Raw genomic sequence first — 12,586 nt, forward strand, 5'->3', positions numbered from 1 at the left:
GCGCTCAGTCTTGTTGTTACCAATTAGTTGCTCCCCTTAATTGCACTGGCCAGCTGAGTTAGATGGGGAGGGGGTGGAGCCGGGCTTCTGCCGATCCGGATCGATGCTCCCATGTTGACAAGACGAGACCCGGGGTTCTCTGCAAGACACCTCACTTTTATAGCCACCTCCCTCTCATGCAAATCTGAACCAGATTCAAAATCTGTGTCTGTTTCCATTGGTCCTTTGTGCTGCTTCCTCTGGGTGTTGTCCCAATGCTTCAAAGAGGGTGTTTCCAAAAGAAAGTGCCTGCTTCTAACCCCTGAGGCCTTCAGTATGTCTGCTCTTTAGTGAGCCCACTTGACACGTTTTATTGTCCTTGGGTCTGGCTCCCAGCCCATCTCCAACTGTTGCAGCTGTTTGGAGGTGCTGCCTTCCATGCCTTGCTCATTCACACCTCGTTCATTCAACAGGGCAATTAATTAAGGGAGTTGGGGGGGGGGGCGGGGATATCTTATTCTACTCCTAGCAAAAAGAAAGCACAATGTAAAGTCATATGAAAATTATCAGAGATTTATCTACACAGTTATGTAACAAAAATCTACATTTGTAAGTTGCATTTTCATGATAGAGATTGCACTACTGTACTTATGAGGTGACTTGAAAAATACTATTTCTTTTGTTTGTCTTTTTTACCGTGCATATATTTTCATGAAATCATATAGACTGCAACGTCACAATGACTACATGACTCGGGGTATGGATTTTTCACATCTCTGAGCAATGTAGTTAGACCGATATAGGTCTGTAGTGTAGACCAGACCTTTAGTTACTGACATCTAGCTTAATGTTCTACCTGACTTCAAATATGAAGCATATATAGAGCATGCTCTCAACCTCTTCATATTTCTATGTAACAATAGTATACTTGTGGAGTTCAGACCTTATTATTGAAGTCTTTTTCAGAATAGCATCCTGATTTTTACCTACACAGAAAAGGTGCCTGCTACTAGCTATTTGGCTGACAAAAATGTGCCTAAAGTTTAATGAATAGTTCAGCCAGTCTTAGAGTATAATTTATTATATTGATACTATTTACAGTGAACTATTGATCTGCATGGCACATCATAGAACAAAAACTGATTTCCTGCCCAGAAGACCTTGCATCCAGTTACAGGGACACCATCAACTTAAATAGAGCTTCTCTGAAATGTTTTAACCTCCTCTTAAAAATAAGCACATAAGATTACTGTAACTGAAACATTAGCCAAATATCTTTTTTAGTTTGTGCATTTGACAGTATTTTGTATCTATGTAGCTATTTTCCCTTTTCTTTTGTGTGGGTTCAGGGTTCTGGAATGGGAGGGAAAACATTTTTAAAATAGGAAAATTTAATAGTAAAACCATCAGTTGACAGTGAGACTCTGACTCAAGTATAGTACCTGATAAAAGTTGCAGTTAACTTTTTTAAGTTGCTTAGGCTTTAAATTGACTGTTCCTAAGAGGAAATAACCACAGGGACCAGGGCAGCCATATAAGCACACATTCTAGTGATTGCAGTTTTTAATATTTGATTTTATTTATTTTCAGAAAGAATGCACATCATACTAGTGTTCACTATTTTTCATCTTTCACTAATAATGCCTAGTATTATTGTATTCAGTACACTGGGAGAGTAAAGTAGGAAACTGATGGTAAATTAAAATAATAATTGCCTAGAAAAGTTTCATAGTGCTTGTAATGTTTTATAATTATGACACAGAATTTATACATTTAAAGTAGGAAAGTCAAACCTGTGAATGTAATGAGTGGTAGAGACAATGGTATGATATCCAGTTGAAAATTTATTTAGATTATTTACAATCTTCCTGGTAAACATAAAGTACTTTGATTCTTTGTAACTATACCTGTATTCTCTCCTATCTTTATTTCAAGGATAAGTAACTCAAGTATCAAGTTGACTTTGATACCTATTGGAAGCAAGAGAAGATCAAAGTGTTTGAAAGATTAAATAGATATTGATAGACCTTCTCGTACATGTTTATATCTGGGCTGGAGAAGTGAGAGGGAAATCTCATAACTTATAGTAGCTGATTTAAACTTCTCAAAAGGCACTTTAATGTCCTTTCCTAAGAACACCCTGAGGTGATGCATTAATTTGTTTGTAAACTACTTGGAGCCATGACCTCCCATTCTTAGCTTGTACAGCACCGTGCTCACTCTTCGGCTTTGTCTACAAAGGCACTTTAATCATTAAAACGTTTTTGAGTCTCGGGGGTGTGAAAAAGCATCTCCCTGAACGACGAAAAGCACCAGTGTGGACAGCGCTTCATTTGCGGGAGCCGCTCTCCCATCGACGAAGCTACTGCCCCTCATTGGAGGTGGTTTTATTTTGTCTCGCCTGGTGATGAAGAGCATCTACACAGCATACCTCACAATGGTGCGGCTGCAGCAGCACAGCCATGCCGCTGTAAGGTGCACAGTGTAGACATAGCCTTAGGTTATAACTCCATTGTTATCCCTAACTCCCCTCCACACACACACACAATTTCTAGCTCAAGTAAGTAGTGCTTTAACTTTCTGCTAGCTGTTCTGTGTGGTGAGGTGAGGGGTGTGTGTGTTAGGTGGCTTGAAGCTCAGGGGGATGCAGAAGATCAAGTCAAGATACCACTCATCATCAACTAATCTAATCCTCTGTGCTGCTAATGAAATCACTCTGAAACCCCAGTGTTGTTTTTGAGTTGTGGTTGCTCTCACTCCAGGTAGCTAGCTCGTTGTTGCAGTCAAGACAAGCCCTTCAAGGCCATATGAAATGCCTAGAGTCTGTCTAGTACAATTTTGGCTTTTTTCTGGTATAACTTAAGTTGATTGGGAATGGGGTTTAAGCTAAAAATAAGGAAAAGCCATTTTTAAACTCAAGTAAGAGCCTCATCCACACAAGTAGGCACTGATTTAGTTAAATCAATTAAAATTCATTTTAGGTTATACAGGTGAAACTTTCCCATGTAGACAAGGTCTAAGACAGGGGTCAGCAACCTTTGGCACGTGGCCCGCTAAGGTAAGCACCCTGGTGGGGCAGGCCGGTTTGTTTACCTGCCGTGTCCGCAGGTTCGGCCGATCGTGGCTCCCACTGGCCGTGGTTCACCGCTCCAGGCCAATGGGGGCAGCAGGAAGCGGTGGCCAGCACATCCCTTGGCCCGCGCTGCTTCCCGCAACCCCCATTGGCCTGGGACTGCGAACCGCGGCCAGTGGGAGCTGCGATCGGCCAAACCTTGTGGCAGGTAAACAAACTGGCCCGGCCCACCAGGATGCCAAACGTTCCGATCCCTGGTCTAGTAGAACAGATGTGTCATTAGGTGAGATTGAAGGACATGGTAACTAGAATAAGCGCTGGATGCAGTGTCCTGGGAATTTGGGGTGAGGGATGCGGGATGATAGCTAGATTTGCTGCTTTATCAGACTTGCTCATATTTATGGCTGATTATTTTAGATTTCAGTGTTATAAACAGGGTGAATATTGCTCAATCTTCCATTTTTAATGAAGTGCTTATAGTAATCATGTGTAGCTAATTATAGTTTGCAAAAGATGTTGTACATTTCTTCCCAGTAAGAATTTAGAGATTCCACATCTAGGTGTTTCAGATAAGATACTTAATAAGTTTCCTTAACTGGCCACATCTTTATCTTTAATATTTGTAACCATCTAAATGTGCTCTTCTGTGGTAACAGTACTCTTGCCTAGTGCTTCACAAACCCAGTCTCATTCTAAAAAGCATTCAGATGTCACCAGATCTATGCTCATTGTGTTTATGGCAGGGTGGGGGTTGTTTTTCTGTGGGCAGGTTGGATTGAGAGCTCTGAGTCAGCAATCGTGGTGTCACTGACTGGGGCTGGGATAGAAAAATGATTAGGGAAACTAGTAAACAAAAATAATACAAGCAAAATGTTAAAAGTTGCAAAACCTGATAGTTATTTGTTCACATCTACTACTGTTTGCATGCATTGTCTGTTTAGATTGCAATCTCTCCAAGGCAGGACCACTTTATACGCTCTGGTTGCACAGTGCTTAGCACATAGGGATGCTGATCCTGATTAAGGCCTTTATGTGCTATCACAATACAGATAACTTTGATGGTGGAAAGAGACACAGGTTAAGTGACTTCACCAAGAACATCCTGCTCCAGTGGAAAAATCTGATATCTGAACTTGAGTTACTGACTCCAAATTCTGTGCATTGACTATTAAGACAACTCTCACCTCTACTCAAAAATGTCTTCCTATGAATTTCTCTTGTACAGACTTCTGCATTATAGAAGTGTTTAGTGTAAAAATAGGGTCTAGAGCAGTGTCACTGCTTATTATTGCCATATTGGGTTGAAGAGGCTGAAACTTCTATACTTAGAGAGGTCTGCAAGTGAAAAACAAAGCTAAAAATCTACATGTATTCATTAATAGGTCTTTCTAAATTGCAGCTGGTGTTTCTGTTCGCAATTGCTTTGTTCATGATATGGCATGGGGTGGCCAAACTTACTGGCCCTCCGAGTCGCATCTAACAATCTTCAGAAATTCGAGAACTGGGGCACGCTTGACAGGGGCCAGGGCTCGGTGCTTCAGCCCCACAGGAGGCATCTGATGGGGCTTGGGATTTCTGCCCTGCTCCTGCTGAAGCTCTAAACCCCTCCTCCCTCCACCCCTCCTCCCCCGGCTGGGCAGAAGCCCCTACCCCATCGCCTTGCTTCAAGGCAGAGATCCTGAGCCTCCCCCTCCAGTCTGGTAGGTGGAGAATGGGGAGGGGCAGAGGGGGGCTCTGCAAGCTGCACTTTAATGGTAATATGGCTCACGAGCCACAGTTCAGCCACCCCTGATATAGCACATTTAACAATGGTGCTTATTGCAACCAAGCGGAGTCCTGCAAAATGTCTTATAATAATATCTAGTAGTGGGAATCTCCCTCAGACAAGCCAGTTCTGGAAAATAGACTTAACTTATGTACAATGCTAGGAAATGGGGTCTAGACAATGGAAATTAATTCCCCCCCCCCTTCTTCTTTTAAATTGGCAGATTTTCTTTGCCTGCACTGTAACAGTGAGAGAGAAACAGCTTCAAGAGGATGAGTGAACTGGAACAGTTACGGCAAGAAGCGGAGCAACTGCGGAGTCAAATCAGAGTAAGAATTTTTATTTCCCCAGCCCTTAGTTACCTTGGAGGAAAAACTTGGTGGAAAAAATGAGCAGGTACATATGTCACTGATGTTTAAATCGTGCAACACTTAAAATCTTTTCACATTTGATTAAGTCAATAAAAGGTTCAAAAAGCTTGAAACTCCACCCCTAATTTTCATACAGTTATGTCTAGTATTGCAATTTAGTATGATATGGAGTATAACCCAATATTTTGGAGTCCTGTGGTAAGGAGTTATATAGCTTCCAAAACCCAGGAACAACGAGAACTAGTTAAGGATACTGATCATGAAAATTTAACTTTTTTGGACTACTACTGGCTTTCCCACTACTATTGTTCCTGATGGTTAGGTAAAATGCTTGAGCACTGACTGAAAGAAAATATCCAAGGTCAGGAATCATGCCTGTGCTCCTTTTCCTTCTCTTCCCATTGAAATTATTTTTCAAATGCGTATCTTCCCTTTCAAGAAGCTATTGCAGAATACATCAAAAATTCAGTGACCGTTTTCAATGCAATATATGTAGGATACCAGTCTTATCTGTGTTTTCTTTCTAAGCATGCAGCATCTACAGACTAGATCAGCGGTTCTCAGACTGTGGGTTGGGACCCCATTTTAATGGGGTCACCAGGGCTGGTGTTATACTTGTTGGTGCCCGGGACGGAAGCCCGAGCCCCACCGCCTTGGGCTGAAGGCAAAGCCTGAGGGCTTCAGCCCTGGGCGGCGGGCTCAGGTTATAGGCCCCCCTGCCCAGGGCTGAAGCCCTTTGGCATTGCTTCTCATACCCCCAGTACCTGGGCAGGGGGGGTTGAGTGGGCTCAGGCTATGTAGGAATGCTTTACCTGGAGATACACAAAGGAAGTTTTTGTCCTAGTCAATTTCATTATGTGGTGATGCTACATGTAATTACCATATATACTTGATCATAAGCCGGTTCATTTATAAGTCACCCCCCCCCCCCAAGATGAATAAGTAAAAATGGAAAATTTTAATAACCCATTCATAAGCCAACCCTATAATTCAGGGGTCAGCTGCTTACCTTGATGGGCCGGGACAGCAACTGGTGGGGAAATTTTTTGGAGGGGAGAAGCTGGGAGTCAGAGGAGTAACCCCTGTGACCACCCCCCACATGACCCCAGCCCTAGCCTGAGACACCCACACTCTCCCCCCATCCCATCCCTTTCCACCTTATCTAGGGAGGGCCAGGGGAGGATGTCTCTGACCTAGCTGGAGCTGCTCCGGTGGGCCGAGCTGGGCGGTGCGGCCGCAGCCTGCTCTGGTGGGCCAGGCCGGGCGGCGCGGCGGCAGCCTGCCAGCACCGGAGCTGCAGCTGCTTCGCAGCAGTGTGGCCAGAAGCGAAGAGACACTGGCCCCGCCTCTTCCCTTCTGGCTGTGCTGCCTCTCCTTGCTCCCTCTGTTGGAGGGAGGGGTTGTGTTCCACCTCTCTGTCTCTGTACCCGTTCATAAGCCGACCCCCTTCTCTGGTGCTTCCCTTTTTTACTAAAAAAAATTTGGCTTATGAATGAATATATATGGTACTTTCAGCCTGACATCAGTTGTCTTGTGATAATCTGCTGCCTACTCAGTGTTTTGGGCATTGAACTACTGATGAAGATATTGTCCATGTGCTGTGCATTTGCCATGCATTAATTTTTTTGGGGGGGGGAAGGCTGCTTGTAGCACATTTAGGGCTCTTTTGAGACTGATTGTTCAAGGTTATCTGGGGGAGAGTTCTGTGTCACATGTCCTTTAACTTTCTCAGTATGTATTCAAAAGTAAGGTCAAGGCCAGTTAATGTCAGGAGAGTTACAGCAGTAAGGACTCTCCCTAGCTGACCTCAGCAATTTGGTTAAATTTAGCCATTATTTTAATTTAATGTTACATTAGCACTACAGTGTACTAAGTGCTGCACAAATGTTGATGTAAATATAATGTTTCAATTTCTTCCCCAAATGATATGCCTTGGAAGTATCTGCCACATTGCAATTGGGCCTGATGTAGTCAGTCTCATCTTATAGGAAATGGCATTGGGTGAGGAGTGAGACTGGTGTGGTGCAGAATACCTACTGAGCAGCTACTTGGCCAGTGGAACAGGTAGACCTCCCAGGAATGTCCTTGCAAGAATGTCCTGTGGAGCTAGGGAGTCAGCAGGATTTTTTTATATGGAGACGTAACTTTACTGAATTAGGTAAAATGGATTTAGTAAGACCTATGTATCTGTTGGGCCCCACATCTGCAATTGGAGCCTGGCAGATGTACTTCTGCATCCATGACAAGCACCACTGAAGTCAGTAGGGCTCTATATTGGCATTGGTGTTCGCTTGCATGGCTCAAATTGCAGGATTGGGGAGCCTTATAAAATTAGTCACAATATATTAAAGAAGGAAAAAAAAAACTAACTTAGTATTACTATACACTGTTGTTCGTCCTTTGAGTTCAAAGATGAGCATGATATCACTGATTGGTTTGGTTTCTGTGAACACGTGAGTGGCTGGCTAGGCCAGTTTGAGCTTTGAACTGTCTGTGGCACACTGAACACACAATGCTGCTATGCGTTACTTGATTAACAGCAGACATGCTGCTGTTGCCATATTTATGCTGCTGGCGCTTCTCCTCTGCCTCAGCAGTTCTACTCTGCTCATAGACTGTAGCTCTAGTATGGAATGAGGCTTCACCGGGTAGAATGATCATGAGCGAGATCTTCCCAAAAGTCTGGGTCAATGTTGAAACGCCTCAAAGATAACTTGAGAGAGTCCTTGAAACATTTCTTCTGGCCTAGTTAGTAGCTTGCAATGTGTCCAGTTCAGGTCACATTGCACAATCTGGTCAGTTTTTAAGAAAATAATTAGACTAATATTTTAGTTAGGTGAGGGGTCAATCTTGCTTACTTGTTAAATCAATTCAAATTTTTCTTTCTAATTTCTTGCTCTGAATTTTGGCTTGGGAGAGTAGGACACAATTCTTATTTTGATGTACTGTTGACAGTAAACATGATATAATGTCCTAATTCTAAATGACCATTTTTTGATTGCTCACATAGTTTGTGTTTCTAGTAAGAGAATAACAAATACACATTTTCATTAGTTGTTCTTCAACCTTCTCCAAATAAACCAAAATGTAGGTGTAGATTTAGATGAGGTGCATTGCAAAGTGTTTCAAACATGAGGCTCTTACATTTTCTAAAATAGGTATATCTCCATATATTTTATTTATATACATCTCCTAGAACTGGAAGGGACCCCGAAAGGTCATTGAGTCCAGCCCCCTGCCTTCACTAGCAGGACCAAGTACTGATTTTTGCCCCAGATTCCTAAGTGGCCCCCTCAAGGATTGAACTCTCAACCCTGGGTTTAGCAGGCCAGTGCTCAAAGCACTGAGCTATCTCTCCCCCCATAGGTTTTTTTTGTTATAAATGCTAAACCACCTCCCTCAAAAAACTGGTCCATAGGATGTACGGGACTGTTGAAACAAATGGATTTACTATGTGTAGCTGTAATTTGGGCTTCTCCAGCATCACATTTATTTTACATATAAACATCCTAGATATGTAAATATTGGTGATACTTATTTCTCCAAATCTTTTACGGTTCTCATTGGTTTAATTATAATGAAAGCTGTCTTGGAAAATTCCTAGTGTATTCTAGCTATTCCAAATCTTCCTCTTTTTCTTGGTAGCTGCTGGCTGTCTTGGTTACTTACAAACCTTTTTATGTTTTGGGATATCTGAGATTCTTTAAAAATGTTATACCAGTCTTGTATTCTAAATCAGTGGATTAAAGATATTTAAATTAGCAGCATCCTAAATTAGAATAAATTGTAGTACATAGGGTTCAACCTTGACGTTAAATCTATAATGGGGGTCTTGGTGCTAATTGGGGCATTTGGGCACTACCAAGATGTATATATTTGCACACACAAAACAGTGTTAGGGTTTCAAAGTCTAGCAATCAAACCCTGGGAAATATCAGAATTAAGGTTGCCTGTCCCTGTGTGTATGCATCATAATAATAGGAGATCATATAATTAGACTAGCTTTTTCACAAGATCCTTGCCTTATTTAGTGCATAGGACTGTGTGCGCTTTGGGGATGAATTAGGTTTGTGGTAGTGAAAGCAGCTGTTGTCTGCAGGATGCCTACCTCATTTGTTGTAGAAATTTGGAAGGTGTGTAGTGAATGAGGGAGGGGGTTGAAGGAACAGAAGGGAGTGTCTTATGGCAGTTGAATACTGCCCTAGAGAATTGGATTCTATACCTGCACACTGCACCATAGAATTACTATCTGATACTGGCCTAGTCACTTAAACCAAAATTTTCACTGGTGGTCACTAGTTGTTACTTATTTTCTAAGAACCCAAAGTGAGACCCTGGGGTCTGATTGGCAGATGTGCTAAGCAGTCACAGCTACAACTGCACTCAATAGAAGCTATGCTTTGAACATGTAAGGTGCTATATCAGGGGTTCTCAAACTGGGGCTTAGGATCCTTCAGGAGGTTGCAAGGTTATTACATGGGGGGTTTGCGAGCTGTCAGCCTCCACCCCAAACCTCACTTTGCATCCAGCATTTATAATGGGGGTTAAAAGTGTTTTTAATGTATAAGGGGGGGGGGGTCGCACTCAGAGGCTTGCTCTGTGAAAGGGGTCACCAGTACAAAGGTTTGAGAACCACTGTGCTATATAATGCTAATTACTCTGAGAAAACAAGCCCTAGGTACTGCAAATTGGGCACCCAAAAATTAATGGACCCTTGTGAGTTTAATCTCTCTGTGCCTCAGTTCCCCATCTGTAAAATGGACATTATACCTTCACTTCACTTTATGGGTGTTGTGAAAATAAATTAATATCTGTGAAGCATTCAGATACTATAGTGATGAGCGCCATAGAAAAGTCCATGAGAAAATTAATAATTCTGTATTCATACTCTTTTTCTGAATAGTGTGCAGTAAATAAGGCACAGGACAACCCATTGAACACTGAAGAGAACAACAAATGGAATAGCGTCTCATTCAGTGATCACTATGCACTGAACGAGGCAGGGATCTTGTGGGGGAAAAAATAGTATGTGATCATGTCATTAAAGACTGTGTCATAATATGTACACACAAGGACAGACAACCTTAATTCTGACACTTCCTAATTTTTGAGTGCCTTACTTTGCAACTTTAACTTTTAATAGCTTTTATCTATAATTGCTTAAGTTTTTAAAAGTGGAATTTATATTTTTATGTTTGGTACGTGAAATCATATTGACATCCCCATGGGTCACCAACAGGATTTGAGCCTTTAGATTCATAGCACAGGTCTCTGCTTCTTGAGTAACAAAAGTAACACATAGCAGTGTAACTTGCTGACAGCAGAGGTTGTTGACTTGGGAATCGTGGGTTCCATTGCAGGTTCTGAAGAGTTCTCTAATGGTCACAGACCTTTCTACAGTGTTCTCCACAAGCCTGACCCCCTTCTGTCCCTGTATTGACCTGCCCCCCTTTCTGACCCAGTCTCTTCTTCCCAGTCTCTTCACATAGCCGACCCCAGTCTCTATTTCAGTGCTTCCTATCTGATTTCCAGTTCATACTCCTCACCCCAATCTCCCCTGGTGGCCTCACCCAGCCATCTCCAATCTATCTTGTCAGTTCCCTCCTACTATCACCCCCCTCCACCGCCTAGTCCTTGGCTTTGTCTGCCTTAGTACCTTTGTTGACAAAACTTTTGTGGGTTAGGAGTGTGTGTGTGTGGGGGGAAACCACCATCAGATTTCAAACCCTTGCTCCAAAGTATGGAGGTTTTAGAACTTCTCAATGAAATGGTTGTAAGAATTTATTTAACATGGGCAAAACTTAAATTTAATTTTTTCCCTAACCTTGTTCTCAAACAGCTGGACCTTTTTGCTGAAAGATAGATAAATAAAATTCAGCCTGAAGCAGTCTGGAAATCTTCAGCATGAGCTGTTAAAATTCACCAAAGTTATAAGCAACGGAAGAACAAAGTCTTAAAGTTGTCTGACACATCCCATTATAGTTATAGGTGGTGCTGTCAAATTTTGCTATTATATTAATAATAAAAAACAGTTCTGGCCTAGTTAAAAGATCGCATCTGAAATAAATTTAGTGTTGGGCCTCTTCAGCTGTTGTAACTAAACAATGAATTTAATTGCTCAGCTTTAATATCCAGTGTATTTCTTCTTGTGAGTGAAAGGATTCCTGAACACTAAGAGATTTGGTGTTTGGTATTTTAAACTGTTTCTGATTCAAGATGTCAACATTTTGTAAATATTTCTGCAGTTCAGACACTGTAAGAAATGGATTGAGGTGACCTAATCAGCTCTTGAGCTTATTTTTGGAAAGAAAACTATTAAGAGCAGCTAGTGTCCATTACCTTACTTTGTTTTGTTTTTAAAGTAGGAAGTTAAAATATACCAACTAAATTTAAAAGAACATTATTAAGGTTGCAAAGTAAACAACTGAGAAGCTAGAAAATGCCAGAATTAAGGTAGGCACTGACACGATCTCTAATTACATGACCACATACTTTCTTTCCCCTCATTCAGTCCACCCTGTCCTGGAGATGAATCAGGGTTGTGCAGTGAAAGCAACTGTCTGTCTGTATTGTTCCTACTTTATTTATTGTGGAAGTTGGAAGGTGTCTAGTGAATAAGGTGGGGCGGGGAGGAGGGGGGGTGCAGGAAAGGAGAGGGTCCTTAATGCAGTTGCATGCTGCTCTGGAGAATTGGATTCTATCCCTGCCTTGGCCACTGAGTTCCTATCTGATACTGGACTAGTCATTTAAACTAGACTTTTCACACATGGTCTCTAATTGTGCGTTCATCATTTTCTGGGTTCCTAAAGTGAGACCCTGGGATCTGATTTGCAGAAGTGCTGAGCACTCACAGCTGCAACTGAAGTCAGTGGGAGCTGTGCTTTGAACATATGAAGTGCTATATAATGCTAAATTCTCTGAAAAATCTGATCCTATGCTTCTCAAATTGGGCACCCCAAAACAGTGGGCACTTTGACCTTAATTTCTCTGCCTCAGCTCCCCATGTGTAAAATGGAGTAATACCCTCTCACCTCATGTGGATTTTGTAAAAATTAATTCATTATAATGATGAACACCAAAGGAAAAACCCACAAGGAAACTGATAATTATGTCTTCAGATCAAGGGTTGAATAGTGTGCAATAAATAAGACATGGGGCCACACATAGAACAGTGAGGAGAAAACAAAATTTGAATAGCTTCCTCATTCATTGTGCACTGAATGAAGCAGGGGTGGTGTGGAAAAAGTAGTTTGTGCTCATGTAATTGAAGATATGGTGCATACACACATGGCGATTTTGCTCATTGAGGGGTGGGATTACTGTACTGGTACAAAGCACTACCTTTACTAGGACAAGCTGCATCCAGACTAGGAGTGCTTTGCCAGTATGGCTATTCTA

The 12,586-nt window shown here is 41.9% G+C and overlaps 1 protein-coding gene across 4 annotated transcripts in view; it reads left to right on the plus strand.

The window, feature by feature from the left end:
• The window catches only part of GNB4 (G protein subunit beta 4), a 121,404-nt gene that overhangs the window by 89,756 nt on the left and 19,062 nt on the right, over positions 1-12,586 (plus strand). For all 4 annotated transcript variants that reach the window (XM_065556863.1, XM_065556864.1, XM_008170668.4 and 1 more), the window contains exon 2: positions 5,041-5,146. In XM_065556863.1, coding sequence (XP_065412935.1) covers positions 5,090-5,146 — 57 coding nt within the window. In that variant the 5' untranslated portion in view covers positions 5,041-5,089. The remainder of the gene's footprint in view (positions 1-5,040; positions 5,147-12,586) is intronic.

Source organism: Chrysemys picta, chromosome 9 (assembly GCF_011386835.1).
Source record: "Chrysemys picta bellii isolate R12L10 chromosome 9, ASM1138683v2, whole genome shotgun sequence".
NCBI lineage: Eukaryota > Metazoa > Chordata > Testudines > Emydidae > Chrysemys > Chrysemys picta.